This window comes from Pteropus medius, unplaced genomic scaffold, assembly GCF_902729225.1.
Source record: "Pteropus medius unplaced genomic scaffold, Ma_sr-lr_union100, whole genome shotgun sequence".
Lineage (NCBI taxonomy): Eukaryota > Metazoa > Chordata > Mammalia > Chiroptera > Pteropodidae > Pteropus > Pteropus medius.
Genome location: NW_024349800.1, coordinates 39,161,870 through 39,187,177, shown reverse-complemented (window position 1 = coordinate 39,187,177; position 25,308 = coordinate 39,161,870). Strand labels below are relative to the sequence as shown.

The window sequence follows — 25,308 nt, the reverse complement described above, 5'->3', positions numbered from 1 at the left end:
GATGATGGAGGTGAGTGGTTCTTATGTGTAAAGCAAAACTGAAGTTATTTGTACTTTTTATTTTCATAGAGAAGTATGATAATGATGTGGTAATTAAAAAAGATGCTTTGAATAGTTTACTCTCTTGCAAGTTTCCAAAAGTCTATGAAATGACATGTTTAGGAAACATTTTGGTGAATAAAACAGTTAAGGTGATAATATAGTAATTGGGAAAATTTTACCTCGGGGAAATTTTTCATAATTATTTGTCAGATATATTAACTTATATTATTTTAAATTAGTTCAAATAACTCTAAAAGTTTCTGTAGAGGTTAATCTGTGTAAAAATAGTGAGTTTTTTTTTTTTAATTTTCCTCATCTTTTAAAAGACTTCTCTGATATAGTTATTCTTATATATCATTAGATTCTTAAGCAATTTACTTTTAAAATTTCCATATTTTCTTTATTTTATAGATGATAGTATATCTGCTGCAAGTACTTCTGATGTTCAAGATCGCCTCTCAGCTCTTGAGTTACGAGTTCAACAACAAGAGGATGAAATCACTGTACTAAAGGCAGCTTTGGCTGATGTTTTGAGGCGTCTTGCAATCTCAGAAGATCATGTCGCCTCAGTGAAGAAATCAGTCCCAAATAAAGGTAATTGTAAAATAGAAGCGTCTTGCTTTTTGCAACACTTTTCTTTGCAGTAATATATAAAACTTGGTGTATTTTATCAGTGATATTAAAATTGACAATATAAAACTGTAGTTTCTCTTTTGGATTACTTGTGATTTTAGTTTTTTTTTTTCCTTTTCATTTTCAACGAATTCTGAAAGCTTATTTTTTATTATTTTAAATTAGGAATTTTTGTGTAATACCACTGATTGTACTTAAAGGCTTTTAAGTCATAGCATTTGTGTCAATTTAGTATCTTCTAACCAGATAACAAATTTACTGAGGACAGGAACTGAGTCTTCTTTTTGCGTTTCCCATTGTAATTAGCATTGTATCTTGAACATAGCAGGTAGGCACTCATATATTTTTTAAATCAGTCCTTTTATGACAAATGATTAAAATTATTATAGCTTCATTCATTAAGTCTTCTGTGGTCATTAGTCAGCAGAATCCTGAAGAATTTAAGCTCTGAAACTTATTGCTAACTCCACAGTACAATGGGAGTTTTTAACTTCTAGTCATTAAGAATTTTCACAGGTTGAAAGAAAGTTATTAAGACCCTGTTTCTCTGAATTTGGAGCAGATATAGCATGATCTTTCCCCTCTCCCAATCACCTTAAGTAACTGAACGTCTCATTTTATATGTCTTATTGATTTCTTAGTAGAGTTGATAGACAGTAGGTAGGATTATCCCCATTTTGTCAGTGGGAAAAGTGTGGATATTCATTGGCTTGCTTCTCTACTGCAATATGTCAATGCAAATTATTAAGTCTTACATAACTCCTAGGTTCTTTGCTTGATAGAATATAGTTAACCAGGGTATGAGCAAATTTGGAAGATTATGAATTCAGTTTCTAAATGTTGAGTTTGAGATATGTGTGGTGTATAGAATAGATACCTATAGGTAGCTGAATTACAGGTTTAATGCTCATGTTAGTCTTGGCTAGAATAAGCTTTTGGAAATGTTCATCTCATGCATGATAGTGGAAGCCATAGAGGATATAAATTGGGAACAAAGCTCAGGATAGTTCTGTTGGGAGCCCCATTATTTCAACATAGCAAAGAAAGACCGATTCTTGTTGCCAGCTTAAACAAGGAGGTCGAATAAAACAAAGACTGAGAGATGACCATTAGACTTGGCATTTATGAAATTGTTAGAAACTTCTCCAAAAGTAATTTAAGTGGAGTGATGGGATTGCAAATCAAATTGCAGTATTTTGAGAAGCAGCAATAAAGGAGAATTATGGAAATGGGAGCAGCTACTCTTTCAAAAAAATTTACCTGAGAAGGGAAGATGGTAGTAGCTAGAAGATGCTAAATTTAATGCCAGTTCTATTTTTTTTTAATTTTATTTTTTAAGACGTTATAAATTTGAGCACAAAAAGGCAGCAGAGAGGAAGGTGATATTGGTGGGGGAGGGGTGGTGGTAATTTGTGAAGCAAGCTTCCTGAGAGTTTGAAAAGGTCTTAGAGCAGGTAAGAAACTATGAGTCTTAGAAATAAGGCGACTTCTGAGATAACATGGAAAAAGATAAAAATGTGTGAACTTTGCCATATATCACAGTTATTAGGGCTGGAAGTCATTCCTTATCATTGCTTCCTGAAGCTCTTTAACAAAGTAAGACAGTTCCTGGGTGGCGAAATCATAAAAGGGGAATAAATGTTTGGAATGGTTATGGTAGAAAACGGAAGACCATAGATATATGAATGAAATGCTGAGTGACCTTGAGAGCATTGAGGTGGGATACTGTGGGAGGGCATTCATTCTGCCTGGTTTTGTGATTCCTCTTCTTATACCTCCCACTCTCAAGCATGCTGGGCCTATATGTTGATAGTGGAGACTTAGAAATGGCAGAATTGATCTTTTTTCCATTAGTGATTAGTAAGATAAATGTGTCAATGACAAGGGGTGAGGGACTTGAGAGTTTGGCAAAAGACTTGAACCACTTTGGTTAATAATGTTAAAATAGCGTTTTTAACTTTTTGAGAACCAACTTTGAGAACTGTCAGGATCACAGCAGGTAATTTATAAATCTGTTTTTATAAGAAGATCACAGCAGGTTATAAATCTATTTTTATAAGAAGATTCTGGAGTAGAATGAAGAGCCAGATCAATTAATGTATGTGGACTTTACAGGGAAGGTAAACTTGGCTTAGAGAAAAAAACAGATTTCCCATCTATGATTGGTATATGTACCCTCAGCTTCTGACTCTGTATTTTAAACGATGTAAGAGAAAATGATACAGTGTTTGGTTATTATCCATAACATTTTTAAAAGGTTGTTTTAAATAGTTCATATTAGTCTAAAAAAATTAAATGTGTTTATTATGCTAAAACAAGAGTACATTGTAATTTGTGGTGAGAAAAATTTAAATAGTGTTTTCTCTATCATAGTATTTCAGTAAAGGAATATTTATAGGGAAATTTAAAGACTGATTTTTAAAAATTTGATATATGGAAAGTATTTTGTATGACAGTTACTTATTAGCATGTACCTGTTTCAGTGTCATAAAATATAACTAAAATTAAAAAGCTGTAGTTCCTGTACCCAGGAACGTACTTTTTGTAAGACATCATTTCTGGACTTTTTCTAGTTGTCCTTATTCATAATTCCTTTGTCTCTAAAGTGAATTTCAGATCAGTTTTATTGAAAGTTCTGTAGTGGAGACATACCTAGTTCTGGAGTCACAAAGCCACCTGCAGCTGGCTACATTGGAACGTTTTCTTTCTACATAGTACCGACTCTTAATTCTTATTACTAATATTATTAATTGGAGAGTTACTAAGTTCTTTTCCATAGATTCTACTTCATAAGTTTACCTCGACTTCTATTCTTATAACTTGTGCTAACGTGGTTACATTCTGAAATGGGGTTCACTAGTGATTATTCTTAAAGTTACTTCATTACCTTAAACATAGATTTTGAATTGCTTTCTATAAAAATGGATTGACGGGATTGATTATGTAATAATTTGCGGAAATATTATTTTAGAGATGGGTATAATTCATTGTTAAGAATTACTTTATATCCCTGTAGTGGAAAATTTGCTTTACTTACCAATTATGTTTTCCAGTATTGATATGCAAACATCAAGAGAGATATATATTTAAAGTTTTATTAACTTTATTGACAATTCAAACAGCTTTATCTTGGAGTTTGTATATAGTAGGCTACAGAAAGTAATTGGAAAAACTATTGTGATTCTTCATTATCGGCATTTGTTTATAGCCTAATAAAAATGAACTATCAGTTTTGACATTAAACAGGACTAATATATTAATGTTATGAATATTTAGAATTTTTCTAATAAATGAAATATTTCATAAAATACTTTAAAAAGAACAAATTATTTTGGAGGGATTTTGTATTTTTTCCTCTTCGATTTAAAAGTAAAGTCATTTCTGATAGTGGAAAATTTTATCTTGTCTGAATTTTTTAGTCCCCTGGGAAATTAGAATTTATAGTATTCAATTTTACATAATCTACTGATAGGATAAGAATCGCTGTCACCTTCTTAAGGTATCTACATTTTCTAGAAGATTTTTCTTTTGAGGTAAGGCTAAATCCCCATGGATAAATAGGGTGGAACCTTTTTATGAAACTGGTTAAAAATATAAGTCAACTTCCTTATTGATGAAGACAACTATTGTAAAGTTTTGCTAAATGGTGGCTTGGCTTCAGGTATGGCTAAAACTAAATATGAATGACGTGTATGCTAGTGGCTAATGACATTCTCCTACGTCACTTCATAGTAATATTGCCATTCAGTAACTACCACAATTAGATACACACCTAACTAGGCATTTTAATATTTTTAGTTCTCTTCTTTTAGTTTATTCTCTCCAGTGTGCCAGCAGTACAGTGGTCCCCGCTAATGCACAGGGCATGTGTTCCAAGACCCCCAATGGATACCTGAATTGTAGATAGTACCGAACCCTACATATATTGTTTTTTTCTATACATACATACATACATACATGCATACATACATAGGAGTAAGAGAGTATAACAATAATAAAGTAGAACAATGATAAAAACATACTGTAATAAAAGTTACATGAATGTGGGCTTTCTCTCCCACAATATCTTACTGTACTGTAGTCACCCTTCATTTTGTGATGATGTGAGATGTTACAGTGCTTTTGTAATGAGATGAAGTAAGGTGCTCAGAATGGCATGCAATTTAAAACTTAAGAATTGTTTATTTCTGGAATTTTCCATTTAATATTTTTGGACCACGGTTGACTGTGGGTTGCTGAAACCTTGGAAGGTGAAACTGCAAGTAAGGGAATACTATTAAAAGCTAAGTCCCATTTTTTCTTGAGTATATTTGCCAGAAACTTAACTGAGGTAGAAAGTTTCCCCAATAATTTTTTAAGATGCCAGTCATTTAAATTTCTCATTTACCTTCTCTTCTGTTGGAGAATTTTTCCTATTTTCCTGGTAGTTTTTAAGGTGCCAGTTATTTAAATTTCTCATCATATACCTTGTCTTCTGTCAGAATTCTTTCCTTTTGACAGCATATGTTCATAATATATGCACCAGTTGCAACTGACTCCTTGCCAAAAGAAAAAAAAATTACCTGTACTCTGGAGCAAAATTGGGAACACTTTGGCAGTTTTAACTGTTAGGAAGACAAATCATGTCACAGCTGGTGCCTAGGAAACCTATTAAGACTTTTTGGGGTGACCAAATGAATGAATGTAATTTGAGATTACAGGCCGGTGGCTTTTGTGAAGACAAGCTGTTAGTACACAAAGGAGTCAGATTTATCTGAGTGTGGGAATCAGTTATTTTAAATCAAACTGCCGGTAAACCATAAGTATCAAGCGTTATAACTGCCACTTGAGAAATGAGAGAACCCAGAGGGAAAATTGAAATGTAGAGATGTCAGTTCTCCAGAAGAAACATTTCTAATTATTTGGAATCTGGGATAGTGTATATGGGCACAGATCTGTGTCATTTGAGAGAAGACAGGGTTTGCCATAGGTTTGCTATAAGTAAATTATATTAATCATGTGGAGGGTATGAATTTCCTTGGTGAGGCCTTTGGGCTAAAATGACTCATAATTGTTATAGGGGATGGGAGAGTCTCTTATTATTTTGACAGCAGATCAAAGACTTCTAAGTTGCTCTTTGTATATAGAAGTATATGAGTAGATATAACCTCAGACCTGGCAGAAATTACCATTTATAGAATTCCATTTCTGTATAAGAGCCAAATCATTCTTTGGTCATTTCTCCTCAAAACATACCTTTTAAAAATGAGTGATCAGGAAGTAAGTTGCTCACAACACCTTCCTGAGAGACAAGAGGAATGGAGAAGTATACAGATAAAATTCTAAATTAAAAAAAATATTTTTTAAGGAGTATATGTAGTCCTCAGTCTTCTCAAAGAATGAAGCAAAATAATTGACAGAGATTGAAAGAAAAAAAAAAGGCAAGAGCTTGAAAATAGAAGTCTGTGTCTAGAGCTGTGGGGCATGTAATAGGGAATTTGAGATTAAAAGATTTTGAGTTATCAACTAGAGTTCTTTCTCCATGAGCCACTTTTACCCTTCTCCTAATCAAAATTTTTTCCATTCTTTAAGGCCTCAAATTACTTCCTGATAATTATCTTTCCATTTTTTGTGTCTTCCTGGAATTGTTTTAAAATTTTTTGTATGTCTCTTTGTATATTTGTTGTTCCTGCTAGATTATAAACTATTTGAAGGCAGGGACAGTTTCTTACTAACATAGCTTGGAATGATGTAATAAGTCCTTGTTAAATTGAATGTGGGAAGAAGAAAATTATAGAAACAGGAAGTTGTGGTTTTAAAAAAAATTACTGCTTTAGAGAGAAGGATTGGGATAGATGCAAGAATAAGAGGATAATAGGGATAAGGGTAGCAAGGATTTCAGATTTTGAGATTTTGAATATGCAACAGTTCCTAGTGATAACTTTATTGTGTAAGTTTTAGAGCAGAGTGAAATTCATTAGTATTTACGGAACTGTCAGGCTAAGATATCAGAAAAGTCATCTGCTTAAGATTATCATCAAGGAATATACAACCATATGATTAGTATTCTCATGTCATATAAAGTAAGATAAAGTATAAAAATAATTGTCGGCCTTCAACACTAGGATTATGATGATTTTCACTGTGATTAAAACTGAATTGATATTTTCCTGGTTTATAGACTTTTAGCCTAAATTTCTCTTATGTCAGCAGAGTTGCTGCTCCAAAATAAAACTACTCTTGTACCTTTGGGTACTAAAGGTCATTGTTGCTTCTAGTGTTGCAGGCTAATCTTTGAGAGGATTATGGCTCAGATTTTATAATGCCCAAGCACTGGGGGAGAAGGCTGTATATATACATACAGCTATATACATACATGTATGTATATAGCTAATGAGGCATTTTAGACATGAATTTTTATAACTGCAATAATCATCTTTATGTTCCTTTCATCCAGTTAAGTTTCCAGTATTCTAAATTTCAAAGAACACACTTTAAACTTCTCAATTGAAAAATAAGCCATCAGTCACAGTTTCTTTTTGTTTTCTGCCTCTGCTTTTCTTAACTCATTACCTGTACCTGGGGAGAGCATTCTCTCTTTTATCCAAATACTAAGGATTCCCACTATTGAGAGTTATCTCAAATTAAACTGTTAGATTGAAAGTGACCATGAAAATCTTCTGATCTTTCCTTGCTATTTATTGAAGTATCTGGGGACCTTGATGATTTATTACTATTATCTGCTTAGATATTTCCTTTCTCCCTACTCCCTCTGATAAATTCCTATCTGTTATCCTGGCGCAGCTCAAAATGTCGCTTTCCACTAGGCAGAATTATTCCTTTCTACTTAATTACAATTCCTTCTTCCTGGACTCAAATCTTGGTTTCACTGCCTACTACAATATAACCTTGAGCCGTTAATAATCTCTCTAGGCTTTAGTTCCTTCATCAGAAAAATTGGGATAATAGTAAGTCTCTTTTAGGATTATGGTGAAGGTTAAAGGATGTAACAATTATAAGGTATTTAGAACAATACCTAGCACATAGCAAGTGCTGGATAATTAATATTACTTCATACTAGGCAGTTTTAAGTCCTGGAGTTTAAAGAAATAAAAGACACTGCACTTGCCCCCTAAGGACTTCAGGTGAAGTGAGAAAACAGATAATGAGTACAAATTATGCGATAATTAGTATTAAAAAGGTAAATTTAGGATATTGTGGGAACACCTAGGATAAAAATCTAAGTCAAACTGGAGTCAAAGGTTCCTTTCAGGAAGTGACATCAGCACTCATCTGCCTTCATGGTCTTAACAGCAACTTATTGTTACCAGTTGCCAAATTGTTATCTATATCTAGACTTCAACATTTCAGAATTGTCTGTCTACTTACTATATTGTTCTGCTTGTGTGTCCTTCAGAATTCATAAATGTAAAATGTCTCTAAACTGACCTCATCATCGTTTAAGCCCTAAACATTTCTTAAAACTACCTCCTTTCCATTCATGCTACCTAGCTTTGTTTCAGATCCCCTCATCTTATGCTTAGACCATTGCCCTGAAATCTGCTCTTCAGGTATCCTCTAGAGCATTTTCTCTAAGATGTAAATCGACCTAAGTCCTTTTTTCAGCTTAAACTCCTTAGTGGTCTCTATCTTCTAACAGATAAAGTCTCCATTATCTAACTCCTATTTACCTCTCCCATCTGGACTCACCTCTCCCATTTGGACTCTGCCCTTTCTTATTCTGCATTCTCACCACATAAAGAGCTTTTTGTCTACACCTACCCCCACCCATGCTACACACACATACACACCCCACTTTGCTTTTATATTCTTTCTGTTCCTTTATGAATACTGGAATTAGATTCCAGTATCTTATTACCTCCCTTTTACCCAGCTGTCTCTTGCTTATCCTTTAAGACTTAGTTCTGCATTTCTTTTAGGAAGCCTTTCTTGAGCTCTGTGTCCCTAATCATCCTTACAGAGTTTTGTGTCTTCTCTTTGTATGTCCATGATACTCTGTTCATATCACTGTGTTACTGTACTTATCACATGTTTGTTTGTTTGTTTGTTTGTTCGTTTTTTGCCAGTGTGACTCTTTTGCAAGATTTTGCGCTCCTAGATGCCAGTGGCCTATCTTGTACTCTTTTGTAAAACACAAGGCTAGGCTCATAATAGGCCCTGAATAAATATTTGATGGGTAGAGGGATGATGATTATGTGTTAATTTAGGCAAGCAGGGATGATAAGCATATGCCAGAGAGAAGGACTGTCCAGGTGCAGAAGCACAGAGGAGTAACAGTACTTAGTTTAGGAGTTCAGAATAAACTGAAGCATTAGGTGTGAGGTTGGGAATGTTAAGAAATTAGGCTAGACTGGTAGATAGGGCCCATACTGAAAGGTTTTCTTATGCCTTGGTAAGGAATATAGATTTTAACCTGAGGGCACTGGAGAGCCATTAAAGAATTTTAAACTGAGGAGTGACAGGTAGATTTACAGTACTCCAATAATTCTAAGATGACCGTATTACTTGCATTTTAATATCTCTGAAAACTGCAGTGCATCTTATAATTGATTGTGTCTTATAGTTCTCATAGGCAACATTTCTTTCCAGTGGCATTCAAAATAATGGTGCACGATACACTTCAAATTCAAAGACATACAGCATGTTTTATAAAGGTCATTCTGGCACCGTGTAGAGAATGCCTTAAGAGCAGAATAATAACTGTAAGAAGGGAGTATAGAGATAAAATGAACATAATCCAGAAGAGAAATTTGAGGTGGTAGAGGTGAAAATGCCATCCATTTAGTCATTTAGATATTGATTATGTGCTTTCTATATGCCAAGCACAGTGCTAAGCATGAGGAATACATACAAGAATCATAAAAGAAATAAAGTTTCTGGATAGAGTTACAGATCATTATAAATGCTGATAAGGACTGCAAAGGAAGTAAAGCAGGGTTAGTGAGAGAGTAAACTAGTAGGGGCACATTAGATAAGGTGATCATAAAAGCCTTCTTTGAAGAAGTGGTATTGAGTTGAAATTTAAAAAATGAGGATAGCCTTCCAGATGAACAACTCTCCAAGTAGAAGAGCCAGATGCAAAAATCTTGGTGTAAGAAAGGAGAGGGAGGAAAAATTAAATTCAAGATTTTAGTCATATGCTCAAAAAACAAATCCACGTTGACTTTTATCCCATACTGTATGCAAAAAATTAAGTTCAAATGCGTTGTAGACTTCATTGTAAGGGCTAGAACCATAAACCTTCTGTGAGAAAATATAAGAGAAAATCTTAGAGACCTTGGGTTTGACTAAGGTGTCTTAAATAGGACACAAACAAGTACAAATAATAATAGTCAATTAATTGAACTTTATCAAAATTTAATAATCGTGTTCTTCTAAAGCTGTTTTGAAAATAAAAAGGCAAGCTACCAAACAGGAAAAAATATTTAATACCTTTAGACACTAAGGAAATGCGAACTGAAACCACAATGAGATGCCACTACGTGCTCACCAGGATGGCTAAAATTAAAAAGATTGGTCATCCCAAGTATTTTCAAGGATGTGGAGCAATTAGAAACTCATATAGTGCAGATGAGAATGTAAAATAATATGACTACTTTGGAAAACAACTTGGCAGATTCTTAAAATTTAAACATTGACTTACTATACAACCCGGGTATTTATCTTTAAGAAATGAAAGCATATGTCCACACAAAGACTTGTATACTCAGGCTCATTCTAGCTTTATTTTTAATAGTAAAAAACTGGAAACAACCGAAATATCGATAGGTAAATGAATAAAAACATCGCAGTATGTCTGTATACTGAGATAGTGTTGGCCTGTAAAAAGGAATAATCTGTTGATGCACTTTTCAACTCAGATGAATCTCAAAATAATTATGCTGAATGTTAAAAGCAAGGCAAAAAAGATAAATGTTGTATGATTCCATTTATATAAAATTCCAGAAAATGCAAAACTAATTTATAGTGATAGGAAAACTAATTTATAGTGATAGGAAGTCGATGGGTGGTTGCCTGAGGGCAAGAGTTAAAGAGGGAGACATGAATTACAGAAAGATGCAAGGAAACTTTTGAGAATGTTGGCTATGTTCACTATCTTGATTGTGGTGATTCTTTGACAGGCATGTATGTCAAAATGCAGTAAATTGAACATGTCATGTATGTGCAACTTACTGTATGTTATATCTCAATAAAACTGGGGGAAAATAAAAAGTCATAGAAGCATCAAAGGACTTAGTCACCTTTGAATGTTGGTGGTAAGGAAATGAAATCAAAGCTGATTTTATGTTTTCTAGTTTGTACAGTGAATGGGTAGTAATGTCTTTCACCATGAGTAAGGTATGTTGTAGAGTAGCAGTTTTGTTTGGTGGGAGGAGGGACATAAAGTTCATGGGGAGATGTTCAATAACAGATATAAAAAATTATGAGAGGGATATGATGGTGTCAAGAAATCTCTGAAGAGTCAAGATATAAAATCTGAGCCAAGAAAAGAAGATCTAACAAATGTGAGAAGAAATGATCAGAGAGCTAAGAAGATATTCAGACAAGGGCAGTGTCCTAAAAGCTAAGGATATTGTCCTTGCCTAAATGATCGGCAATATTAGATGCTGAAGAAAAATTGAGCAAGATGAGGACCAAAAAGCATTCATTGAATTTTAGTAACAAAGAAGCCATTGGTAATCTTGGCAAGAAAAATTTTCGTGAACTAGTTAGATGATAGCCAGATTGCAGAAGGTTGAGGTGCAGGTAGGAAAGTTTAGACCACTGGATCTTTTCTAAATATTAGATTTGGAATGGCAGTGGGGGTGCGGGATAGGGTACACATGGGGCAGAGAAGGTGCAGTTAGAGGGAATATAGGATCAAGGAGTTGTTTTGAGTATGTATGTATAAGGTAGATCTGTAAGCATATGTTTTCTTATATGCCAAGGGAAAAGAGGCATCAAAGAGAGAGTTTGAAAATGGGTTGTGCCGTGGAACCCACCATTTGTGTTTAAAACCCTAATCCCTAATGTGATGGTAGTTGGAGTTGGGGCCTTTGAAAAGTAATTGGGTCATGAGAGTGGAGCCCCTGTCATGGAATTAAATGTCCTAATAAAGAAGAGGAAGAGAGCTAGCACTGCCCCCCACCCCCACCCCATTTTAAGGATACCACCAGAAGACAACTATCTGTAAACCAGGAATGGGGTCTTCATCAGAACTCAGTCTGCTGCCATCTTGATCTTAGATTTCGTCTTCAGAACTGTGAGAAAGAAATGTTTGTAGTTTAAGCTACTCAGTCTCTGATAATTGTTATAGCAGCCCACATTGATCAAAACAGGTTAAAAGATGAAAAAGAAAGAATAATCAGCAAAACCAGATTCCTTTAGAAGCAGGTTGAAGTGGGTCTTGGTAGTAAGAAGGCAAGATTGGTCTTAAACAAAGAAGATAAACAGAGGTACAGCAAAGGTATAAAGATGAGTCAGGATCAAATACTCAGCATTGAGTGAGATAATGAACTTAAGTTCTACAGGAATTAACCAAGGTTGTTTGAGTTAATCTTTTAAATATTCAAATTTTTAATATTATACAAGTAATTTAACAACATTGAAAGTGTTTTAAAAAGAAAAAGTGACCTACAGTTCTACCATATTAATGTAGATTTCTGTTTTTCTTATTCTCATCAAAGCTTTAACTTAAGGAAATAAATACACATGATCAGATCTATATCTCAGAAAGATAAATCTGACAGTTGCATAGAAGCAAGGCAAGGTTATGGATGAAGTGTAAGCCTTGATCATGCAGAATGGAAAGATGGAGATCAATTCAGAGACACAGAAAGAAGAACCACAGAATTTGGGGCTTAGGGAAGAGAGACAGAAGCATTTGGTTTATAAGAGTAATTAGATGCAATTTACCTTGTAATTGATGCAAATAATCAATGCTCATCTCATCCCAACCCACCTTTACATCTTTGGCAAAGACCAGTCTTTCCTCAGGACTGCTAAGGCCCACCCCCAACCGGCTTCTGAAGAAACCTTGTTTCACCAGCTATTCTTTCTTTACCCTCTTATAACCATTTTTCAGATTCTTTCTCTTTGATGGCTATAACTGTCTGCTTGTAATAGCCAAGCAGTACTCAGAAAGTTATGCTATGCTTGGTGATTTTATTATTGCAAATCAGAAGCCCCCTAACTAAATGGTAACTTCTAGGAGGGAGGAAGTGGGGATATGTTCAGAGAGAGTTTTGCTTCTGATAAAGGCTGAATAAGTTCCTTTGTATTCCTTTAATGATAAACTTGACAGCAGTTCTTACAGGATAGTGTAATTTGAACAGGATGGGAAGGGAACACTTCTGCAAAGTTTTAGTTGATCAGTTTTTAATTTTTTCTACATCGTGGCACTTTAAGTAATGTTCAGTTAACGGTTATAGAATGACTAGTTTTCAGAATATATTAAAGTTCAGAAAAGTATATTTCATAATCAGTAACTAAAATTTCACCATAACATTGAAGTTGCTGAGGAAGGAGTAACAACAGTATCAATCACATCACTATCAATATAAGTTAATTTAGGTTTGTAATTTCTAGACATAGTAAGTTGAGGTTGATATGCCATTTGAGGTATTGGTAAAAGAATGGTAGTTATTTTTTATATGTCGTTCAAGAGAATGCAGAAAATTTAAACACAACTGAAACAATTCCATTACATGCGAAAGGCAGAGATTATGTATTCATGAATTATACATATATAAAGAAATATGTACATATGGTTTGAACAGTGCCAGTAATTTGTTGGTGTTTAGTGAATGGAAGACCCACAGGTTATTTAACTCCAAGTGAGTTACAGAAGACTTATTACTCTTAATGCAAATTGTGACCCTAATCAAAACAAAATCTTCAAATAATTGCACAAACACTTCATTTTTTTATAGTTACTATGTTATTGAGTAAACTTCATAACTTTCTCAGTAGTTGGAAACTTTTATGTTGAATAATAAAAAGAAAGTCATTGTATACAGTCCTTGAATGACCAAGATGTCAAAAGATGTCTTTTTAGAGTAAATATCTAGGATGAGAATAGAGAGTCTACTTAGAGTGATCAAAACTATGAGACATACACTGCCATTTAATAGTGAAGATGAACAATCCTCCTATAGAAAACTTGAAAGCATTTGAAGAATTAAACAGTAAACTGCAGAACTTGGAAACATTGGTGATGTGTTGATTTTTTAAAACTTCTATTGTGGTAAAATATACATAACACAAAATTTACCACTTTAACTATTTTTACATGTATGGTTCAGTGGCATTAAATACATTCATATTGTACAACCACCATCCATCTTCAGAACTCCTTAATCTTCCCAAACTGAAACTCTGTACCCATTAAACAATAATTCCACATTTGCTCTTTCCCCTCCCTAGCCCCTAGCAACCACCATTTTTTTTCCATTTCTATGAATTTGACTATTCTAGGTACTTGGTATAATTGAAATCATACCATATTTGTCCTTTTGTGTCTGACTTATTTCACTTAGAATAATGTCTTTAAGGTCTATCTATGTTATAGTATGTTTCACAACTTTATTCAGTTTTTTAAGCTGATTATATTCCGTCATATGTACATACCACATTTGGTTATCCATTCATCTGTCAATGGACTTTGAGTGGTTTTCATCTTTTGGCTATTGTGAATAATGCTGCTATGAACACAAGTGTACAAATAACCTCCACTCCCTGCTTTCATTTCTTTTCGGTATATATAATATACCTAAAAGTGGAATTGTTAGATCACATGATAATTTCATGTTTAGTTTTTGAGGAACAGCTAATACTGTTTTCCACAGCACCTGCAATATTTTACATTCCTACCAGAAATACACAAGGATTCCAGTTTCTCCATATCCTTGCCAACATGTGTTATTAGGGGAGGAGTTGTGGGGTTATTTTTTTTGGTTTTTTGTTTGTTTGTTTGTTTGTTTGTTTGTTTTTTAGATAATAGCTGTCCTAATGGGTGTGATTGATCTCTTTTGAGATGAGGTTTGGGACACTGGAAGAGAGCATGGGAAGTAAATTGAATACTATATGTTTTTTATGTAGTGGCTAATGGTTTTTGTGTATAACAAAAGTTTTTTGTTTTTTTGTGTTTTTTTTTTAATTTCAAAAACCAGCTGTTGGTACAGCAAAAGCAATAAGTGCCTGTGTTAAAAAAGAACAAATATTTCAAATTAATAATCTAACTTTAACCTTAATGAAATAGAAAAAGAAAAAAAAACTAAACACAAAGCTAGCAGAAGGAAGAAAACAAAGATTAGAGATAAATGAAGAGATGAATTAAGAATTAATGAAACCCAAAGTTTTTACTAGATCAAACTTTGACAAACCTTTAGCTAGAATGACTAAGAAAGAAGGAAGGAAGACTTAACAATTTCCATCCTATAGTCCTATTGAAAAATGGGCAAAGGACTTGAATAGATATTTCTCCAAAGAGGATAATAAATGGCTAACAAATCCAGTAAAAGAGTCTCATTAAGGAAATGCAAATCAAACATCACAGTGAGGTAGCACTTAAGGCTCACTAAGGTGGCTATAAGTTTTTGTTTGTTTGTATGTTTGTTTAATAACAAAAATAACAAGTGTTGACAAGGATGTGGTGAAACGACCCATCATACGTTGCTGGCGGGATTGTAAAATAGTGCAGCTGCTGTTTATTGGTTCCTCAATAAGTTAAGCATAAAATAACCATGTGACCCAGCAGTTCTCCTAGTTATATACCCAACAGAATTGACAGAGATGTTCAAATGAAAGCTTATGCGCAAATAGCCGAAAGGTGGAAACAACCAATTGTCCATCAACGGAAGAATAAATAAACAAAATGTAATATATTCATATTATTCAGCCATAAAAAGAATAAAATACCCATACATGCTGCCACATAGATTAACTTTGAAAACATTGGGCTAAGTGAAAGAAGCCAAACACAAAGAATATTTTGTATGATTCCTTGTATATAAAATATTTGGAATAGGCAAATGTATAGAGATCAGTGCAGATTAATGGTTGACAAGGGCTGTGGAGAGGAAGGAAGGAGTGGAGAGTAGTGACTGAATAATTAGTACAAGGTTTCTGTTTAGGGTGCTGAAAGTGTTCTGGAACTGAATAATGGTGATGGTCGCACAACATTGCGAACATATTGAATGCCACTGAATTGTTCCTTTTTAAGTGGTTAAACTGGTAAGTTTTTTACATTATGAGTATTTTAACGCAATTTTTTTTAAGCTGTAATACAACAGGAAGTCACCTGTTTGGTAGACTAGCACTACATCTGATGACCAGTGATATTAGCATAATCGGGGGTGAGGGGAGTATTGTGCTTTGTAATATGTGAAAATTTTCCTAGGAAGTTAAAAAAAAAAGTACAGTAGATTTCCCCCATCCTTTCTCCTGAGTCATTCGGTCTCAGGTAGGTTCTAGGAATCTCTGTATTGAAGAGCGTTTAAGATAATTATGATACAGGTGGCCCCCAGTTTTACTTATTCATGTTAAAAATGCCATGTTATACCATCATGTATGAAACACTCTAGGATGCCAGATATTTTAGGCTCTGTACATAAAAGCGTTACTTGGTGCTTTTATAAAGATAAGCAAACAAACATGAGATCGGCCAAATTTAAAAGTTAGATTTTCTTGTGTGCGTATGAGAAAACTGAATCCAAAAATTCAGAACTTATCTATTGCTAAATCTTTAAATAAACTTGCCCCTTGAATAGATGTGGCTGTTTTATCTTGTGACTTTGAATCTTCCTGACCACTCCAACATACCCATCACATATTTATTGCAGTCCTTCTAATGTATAAATTAAGAAAACAGAGGTTACTTTGTATACTTACGGTTTACTAATATAAAATATCATGCTAAGATTTAACATTTATGGTTTCTGGATTACAAATTAAATTTCAACAGAACTCGAGCTATTTCTAAAAATCAATGACATGGGGATTTGTGGTTTAATTTGAAGTACGACTTTGATTCGTGCTTTAAAGCTGCTTTGTGTGGAAAGCGAATCATTTAGGTAAAGAATGAGTCTGGCTACTATTAAGCTACTTAGTTTCTCTATAAGTCTGTTTTCATGAGATTCAATTTTGAGACAATAATATTGTATGCTGTATGCCAGGGAGAGCAATTTGCTTACTAGTTCCAAAAACTGATGGGCTTAATTTTTTAAACTCCAGTATTTGGGAAATATTTTGAAGTTCGATGTAAAATTTTTTTCTTAACCATTTTTAGGCCAACCAGGCATTCGAGAAGCTATTTCCATGTCCTGTATAACCAATGGAAGTGGTGCGAACAGAAAACCAAGTCATACCACATCTGTCTCAATTGCAAGAAAAGAAACTCTTTCATCTGCTGCTAAAAGGTATCCATGGGCGCGGGGCAACATTATAAAATTGTCTGAATGTGATAACTCAGTCTCCTTTTGAAATGAATATGAAATAGAGTTTATGGAATTCAAGTGAGCATGTCCTTTGAATTCTTTAACTTTAAATATAGACACATTCAGCCTATCCTCACACAGTTTACATTCATTGTACCTATTGAGTTGTGTGAGGCAGCTTTTGGTTATTAACTAAAGAAAGCAGTTTCATTTCCTGGTTTTGTTTCTTTTTAACAAGCATTTGTTGATGAGATAAGCATGACTATATTTAATGAAATTACATAAGTGAATTTTCCATAGCAAGTGGTATATTTGATATAGCATGCTTGTTTGCTTACTTATTTATTAAAGTAGTGTAGTTGACATATAATACTATATTAGTTTCAGATGTACAATATAGTGATTTGATATTTATATACCTTAGGACATGAACACCACATTAAGTCTTGTAACCATCTGTGACTGTACAAAGTTATTATGACATTATTGACTGTATTCCCTATGCTGTACTTTATATCCCTGTGATTTATTTTGTAACTGGAAGTTATACCTTTTAGTCCCCTTCACCTTTTTCACCCAACTTCCCACCCTCTTCCCTTCTAGGAACCATCAGATTGTTCTCTGTATCTATGAGTCTTGTTTTTATTTTTATTTTTTTTTAATTCTACATAAAAGTGAAATAATCATTGTATTTGTGATTCTCTGATACAGCATTTTTAAAGAAGAAATACAATCTTTGATATACATCTACATTAATGGGAGGTTAAACACTATTATGACTTTTATTCTTTAACCGTGACTGTAAAATTAAGACTTAATTCAAAATATAGTACTGTGCTGTGTGTATGTGTATTGGGATGGAGGACAGGAAGGCAGTGAAAATACAGTAATATAAAAATTTCTGTGGATTATAGATTTACATTCTATATGTTCTTTTTATCAATTAATTAATTTAATCTTCTGTTTAAGCAAAATTGTTTTAGTGTAATTCCTAGCAAATTATTCCATTGTGGAGTTGGAGAGACCACAAGAGATCAACTGCTAATCTTATAACTGTTTTCAAAGAATGATTGAGGACCTTAAGTAATAGAATAATATTTAAAATGTACTGATGAAAAATGATTGCCTCAATAAACTAATGCCAGTGACTGAATTATTTATCAATGAGGATTTATAGATGTTAACCAAACATTTAGCCACAGAAATGGTGAAGAAAAGCCCCTACTAGAATTCAGTCCTTGAAGTCATTTTCATTACAGGATCTAGACTTTCTCCTCTAAAGCATGCCAAAATTTATTACCTGCTCTACTTTCAGTGAAAAAAAAAAAAAAGAAAGGACAAATTATAAGAAAACAAATACATGGTGGAAATTTTTAATACAGTTCTTAATCAACTTCCAGTAACAGTTTGGATTCAGACCATTTTCTTACATAGCTGTAGTTCTGTGCTGTGATCGATATTATGCATGATAATGACTCCACCCACAGTCTGAAACCAACTGATTTTGTTATTTTATGATGCAGGAGCTTGTAGTATTATGCTTTTAACCTAGGAGGAAACATTCTTTTAGGTTATTCTGAGCCCACATAAGACTAGTGACCTATGCATTCAGGATAGTTTAAGAACAGCAGGAAGTAATTTAACTGTTATAAATTTCAAAGTTAACCTGATATTTTTGAGGAAGAACTGTACTTCTTGGTACAGACTTTAAAAAATTGAACATGAAGTAGACAGTCAAGGGCCAGTCTGAAGGTATCAGAACTGAATCAAATTAAGAAACATCACTGTCAAAATTATAATTTAACATTTTAAGCTATTATATAAATTGTATATATACTATGTATATTTGTTTAAAATGTTCTTAAACATACTTCCTTGTAGATTATGCACCTTATAATCAGATTACAAAATGTCCTTTGATTAAGAAGTGTAGGCAGTAGTTTTCTGCCTTTTCAACTCTGGAATTCAAGTCTTGATTCCATCTGCTTTGTAGTATTGTCAAAAGTGTTTGTGCAACATAAAGATTCTTATCCAGTGAAATTCTTATCCAGTGTTTGAGAATGGTACATGCTTCATTAATCAAGAGTCAAAGTGCGGAATCCCAAGAATTTATACATAAATATTTTAAATATTTTGTTTTAACATAAAATATTCACATATATTCATTTGTCAATTTGAATGAGCCTCCCATCACCTTCTAAGTATGCATCTCTGATTAGATTCCTTGCTATTCCTAGACTATCTTGCATAAAATACACCCATAAAATCATTTTTTAATAATTTTTAGTTTCATTTTTTAAGAGAGTAAGAAATTTAAAATGCTTGCACAACAATATGAATTAATACCCATATCTTTCTCTTTGATTTTTTCCCCCCAACCTTTTATAATTGTCTCATGTACACAAAATTTAACAGTATTTTCTTTTAGTAACTCATTTTTATGGAGTCTTTCCAGAGCATTCAACTGAGTTGTCATAGAAATTATAATTCTCTGTTCTATGTATGTTTTGTCAATTTTCTTTGTATTAACTTAAAATAACAAGTACAACTGGTGGAAACAGATTCAGGGAAGAAAACACAGTTGACTCTTGGTAAGTTTAATACTCAACTAGTGGGAGCAGAAATATATAGAAGAAACAGAAGGTAGAGAATAACCTACTAAACATGAGCATTCAGTGTGCTTTGGGTGTCAGTATATTTAACAGATGTAATGGAAAGTTTCACTAATGCTCTGATTTGGGTAGGTTGAAGTTAGTAAGAGATCTGTTGTCCCCCCAAATCTACCAAGATGGCAAATGCCTTAGAGTAGTGGTCCCCGACCTTTTTGGCACCAGAGAGCAGTGCTCCTATGAGAATTTAATGCCTGATGATCTGAGGTGGAGCTGAGGCGGTAATAGTGCTGGGGAGCGGCTGCAAATACTAATGTAGCTTTGCTTGCCCCACCACCCCCCACACACACACAAGGCGCTCACCCCCTGTCGTGAGGCCTGTTCCTAACAGACTTCAGACCAGTACTGGTTGGGTCCGTGGTTCCGGGGTTGGGGACCCCTGCCTTAGAGGTCTTTTTGGTCCTTAGGGGCAATCTTCATAGATACATTTACCTTAGGATTCTTATAAATTCTTCACTGAAGATTTTAACAGCTTCCAGAATTTTCAGAGAAATGTCTTTATTATTGAACGAGAGCAATACAAGTTATATTAGCCGTATGATTTAGGATTTCTGAATTATATAATAATTACTTTTTCCATCATTTGATATTATCTTTTTTATTTGTTGAAATATATGTTGTTCCATGTTATACTTTATTTTACAGTGGTACAGAAAAAAAGAAAGAAAAACCACAAGGACAGAGAGAAAAAAAAGAGGAATCTCATTCTAATGATCAAAGTCCACAAATTCGAGCATCACCTTCTCCCCAGCCCTCTTCACAGCCTCTCCAAATACACAGACAAACTCAAGAAAGCAAGAATTCTACTCCCACCAAAAGGTTTTAACTGATCCCAAGTACAGAGCTAGGGAACAGTTGTAATGATACCTAAATTCTGTGAGAAAAAGTTGGCTGTCCATGGAGTCTAAGAGAAAGCCTGGTGGCTTTTTCCCCTCCTCCCGTTTTGTTGCTATAATCTATTTTTTTTTTTTTTAGCATATTGGGAGGTGAAGATCTAAAGTCAAAATTCCTCAGTTAAAACTGGGGGAAAAAAATTAAATCATAAACAGTTTGATGAAAGGAAGGCAGAAATAACCTACTCTAAAACCAAAACAATATTTTTATGATAAATTATAGAATTTTAAAAATTTCTATATAACTATGCACGAATTTATAGCCGTGGGTAGAAAATTGCCATATGTAATTATCCTCTCCGTATTTTGGCATCATTACAACCTTCAACTTGCAAGGGTCCCTCTCAACAAATGGCTCTTCATTGTGACTGCGTCTCAGTTTCAATTTTGGGTTTTGGGAGGATAAGTTCTTGCTTGAGTAGAGAAATGAATCCATTTCACCTGGTCTTTTCTATGCTAAAGGCTTGCTTGAGGGCTTCTCTCTGTGTCTGTAATAATTAATATTTTAAAGTTGTGAGAGGGGGAGAAGGGAGACATTCTAACAATGTGTGTGAGCCTAAATTGGGGATCTAAACCTGCATGCTGAGAGTTCAGTGCTACAGCTGCCTTTTAATCAAATATTAGACCAGCTTAATAAAATTAGCCTGATTACAGCTGGATGATTAGGTATAGATATGTTTTATCACCATACTTCCACTTTGAAATCTTAGGAAAATATTAAACCATTCCCAGAACTGGCTAGGATTTTAGTAAAATAAATGACAACCATTCCTAAAAGATTTATAATATATTTTTATTTGACCAGTTTACTATTTTGTCTCAAATCTCTAATGGAAATTTGGGAAAACAAAACAACCCTTCATTTCATTGATGCATGTTTAACATTTAAAATGCTTTGTCTGTGTTTTTCACGCAGATTCTTATGCTATCTAAATGGTTTGTAATTCTCCTGCCTGTTCTCATGTGGAGTTTTTCTTGGATGTAGCTCATTAACGTTATGCAACTTTGAAGTGTGTATGGTTAAAGGTGGCTTTTTTTTTTTTGGTATAATCAATCTCTTTAAGGTTCTGATTTGACTTGATATCTTCTTTGTCCGAGATCTTTTTTTCAGCTTCTTAAGGTCTCTTGGAAATGTGCTTGTCATTCTAAATTGCTCTTTGGATATACTATTGCAAGAAGTCTTGAAGACTGGATGAGTTGTAGGATAATTAGCAATGCAGCCAAAAACTCATTTATAAATCAAAAAATTTCAGTCGTAAATATGTGGAATTAGTCTGGTCATGGGTAAAATTGTCTCTAAAAGGTAAAAACAAGAGTTTTAGTCCCACAATTTAGTTAGAAATTATCATTTGTACTATATATAATGAGGACATAAAAAATGAAAATAATAGCCTTTTAATGACACAAAAAAGCACAGGTTTTTTTTTTTCACAGATTCACACAGTGTCACAAATTATGAGAAATAGTGTTGCTTAGAGATTTAAGCAAATGGGTTTTTTTCTATTAACAACTAAAGCATAAATTTTTTTAATCAAATAATATTTGTTCTAATGAATCTTGTGAATATAGTGAAAATTATAAAACAGTAATTGCCTTGCTTAACTCCTTCACTCATCCAGGAAGAACCTTTCAACTAATCTTTCCTTCTTTTCTGGATTAGCTTTAAGGAAATGTTAATTGCTGCTTTTATGTTCTCTTTAAACTGTCAGTTATATGTCACCGTCACTCGTAGAATTTTTCTCTAAGAAATTGATATGTTTCTTGCAGCATAAAACGACCAACGGCTGAAAAGTCTCATAATTCATGGGAAAATTCAGATGATAGTCGTAATAAATTATTGAAAGCAGTTTCAACATCAAAATTAATATCAAGAGTTATAAAAAATACAGACAAGTAAGTATTAGACTTTCTCAGTTAAAACTAAAAATTAATTATGTGACTGCCATGTTTGCATGTACAATTAAATGTCTGGTTTGAATCATTCTTTTTAAAAAACCCATATTATAATTTATCTTCTCAGTGTTTTTTTTTCTTTTAAGAGTTCTAAGAAGGATGGTGTCTTCCAGGAGTTAATGCTCCTCGACTTACATAATAAAGCTCGTTGATCCCATAAGATTTGAGTATTTTTCCTTTCATAAGTTCTTTCTGTGCTTTCACTACTTATGTAATTTTATGGAATATGCATTGTTTTATAAAATAGTATATATTAGTAGTTGAGACTAGTGAGAAACTTTAAAATGCTAAAGCTTTTAAAATCACTTCTAGAGCTTTATCTGTGTTATGGCCTAGGCATTGAAGCTTTTACAACTTTAGGTGGTTCTAATGGTCACCCAAATAAAATTATAAAATAAATGTCTTTGAATTCCTTTTGTAGGCATAAAGATGTCATCATCAATCAAGGTAAATGAAAAATGCTTTTTTAAAAAAATATTTATGTTGCTTTTCTACTTCAGTTAAATTTTTGCTGATTGATAAGAATATTGACTTTTTATTCAGTATACTTTATTAGCTCATAGTAATGAAAGAGAAGTACATTATTATATTCATTTAAGAAAATGCCCAGTTTTTATTGTAAGATATGTCATTTTTGTCTCAACCAGCAAAAATGTCAACCCGTGAAAAAAACAGCCAAGGTAAGAATAAGCTACACAGTTGGTTGCCTTCTAAGTTAATTTCTTACTGGATCTCTTATCTGGCTTTTCATTATTGATACTACTAAAGGAAATATGGTAATTTGAACTAGTGAATCCAACTACTTTTCTAAAAATTTATCTTATTTCTGTGAGTTTTGAAGATTCAGAGTTAACAGTAGAAATAAATACATTATTACAAAAAGATATAAAACACTAAAGGGAATTTCTCCATTTTTAAAAACAATAAAAGTTGTACTTAGAAAAGCCATTTAAAAGATGGATAAATTTTAACTCAGTTTCCTGTCTTGCCAACTTCATTGCAAATAATCACTCATTTCTTGAAGCTTAGACTGAAAATATAATGAGTCTAGCAAATCCATTTTCTCTTAAATTTTTTTTTATATTAATTGTAATTTTTGGCTACTTGCTGTTGTTGGCTTGTTCTGACCAAAAGAAGGAGAGCAGACTTTCTATAAATGTGTGTTTAATTTAATTGCAAAGTAGGTAAGTTTTATACATTAGTTTTACATTCTCCTCGGATTGCTTGCAAATTTAAAGCATGCTGTCTAAATGAAAGCATGTTCTTTCTGTGCATGCTTTTTACAGTTCATTTCTATTTGTCATAATTATTTTCTGGGCTATTATATATTAACAATGTGATTAAAATTTTTGTTGGAGATTTAAATTGATACCTATGGATTTTTCCTTCTTCCTTTGGTTCTAATAAGAAAAATATTTATAATCGTCTTTGAATTATTTATTTTTACATAGAAATTTTTAATGAAGTTGATTTTAGCTGGCATTTTTCTCCTTTAGTCGATCTTATTTTTTTTCCCTCTTTTATAATTAAATATACGTCAAATAATGGTTGAAATACTTTAAGGAAAAAATGAGATTTTATTTACAAAAACAACCCTTACTACGGTATATCAAAATTTTTTTAAAAAAACAGATGTAGTGATATGTATGGAAAGAGCAGTGAATGGAGAATCTCTGTGTTTAGTGTTTGGTCCTGGCTTTTCTAGATAATAGTCTTGTGACCTAGGCAAAATGACAATGTGAGCATTTTCTAATCTGAGAATATTGGGTAAATGAGAAAGAGCTGCCTGCCTCTTTCTCATATTGTGGTATAGTTTTTGGAAGGAAAAAGGAACTTAAGATTAGTATATAAGTGAGTGGTTTGTGTTGGTGACAGTTTTCAAAAATATTCAGGTATGTAGGTAAACACATGTTTTTAAAAGGAGTGGCTCTTGTTACGGACGCATCACGAAGCAGGACTTTAGCCTGTGTCTTGGAAGAAGGAAGAAAGAAAAGCTGAAAAAGGTTATAGAAAAATAAGTTAAATTCTACTTAACTTATTTTGAGAATTTTAACTCAAAAAGATTGTCCCAGATGTTGGAATTTAATGTCGAATATTGCTTGCATTTAGCCTTATTTTTGGATTTTGAGTCTGTTCTTTTGCCATTTTAATCAGCTATATTCTATCTGCAGCAGGCTCTTATTGCTAGAGTATACCTTCAGGGAGAACCTTTGTGCTTCAGCCTGTTAGGTAGGTAAGGATAGTTTAGGAGATAAGTGAGGTAAAGAAATAAGGAACACAGGGAATCTATGAAGGATAGCTTGAGCAAATAGGTAAGAGGCATCTACTGAAATAAAGAACATTTGAGGAGGAGTAGATGTATAGAAAAGAATAAGAGTTTGGTTTTGGACAGTTATACTTGAGTTGTCTATAAGACTTAATCTACTTGTAGAGATGTGTAGCAAGCAACATAGTGCAGATGTTAAAACACATGTATTTTGGAATCCAGAGACTGGATTCACCATTACTTAGTTATGTGACCTTGAGGTTACTCTACTTTCTTAAGTCTTTTATTTTTCTCATTTATAATTGAGACAATAATAAATCCTCAAAAGATTACTGTAAAAAATAAAGATAATGAAATGTTTAAACATAATTCTGGCACAAATAAATTTGATATATGAGTCTGGCTGTAAAACCTTACACTCAAGTGTGTAGAGGAAG

General features: G+C 33.3%; 1 protein-coding gene across 3 annotated transcripts in view; it reads left to right on the top strand.

Annotated features, from left to right (window-relative positions):
* EML4 (EMAP like 4) overlaps window positions 1–25,308 on the top strand; it is a 133,140-nt gene that overhangs the window by 56,396 nt on the left and 51,436 nt on the right. For 2 of the 3 annotated variants that reach the window (XM_039887303.1, XM_039887301.1), the window contains exons 2-7: window positions 454–636; window positions 16,943–17,072; window positions 20,405–20,578; window positions 22,420–22,545; window positions 23,027–23,052; window positions 23,253–23,285. In XM_039887303.1, coding sequence (XP_039743237.1) covers window positions 454–636; window positions 16,943–17,072; window positions 20,405–20,578; window positions 22,420–22,545; window positions 23,027–23,052; window positions 23,253–23,285 — 672 coding nt within the window. The remainder of the gene's footprint in view (window positions 1–453; window positions 637–16,942; window positions 17,073–20,404; window positions 20,579–22,419; window positions 22,546–23,026; window positions 23,053–23,252; window positions 23,286–25,308) is intronic. The other variant, XM_039887302.1, reaches the window with a different exon arrangement.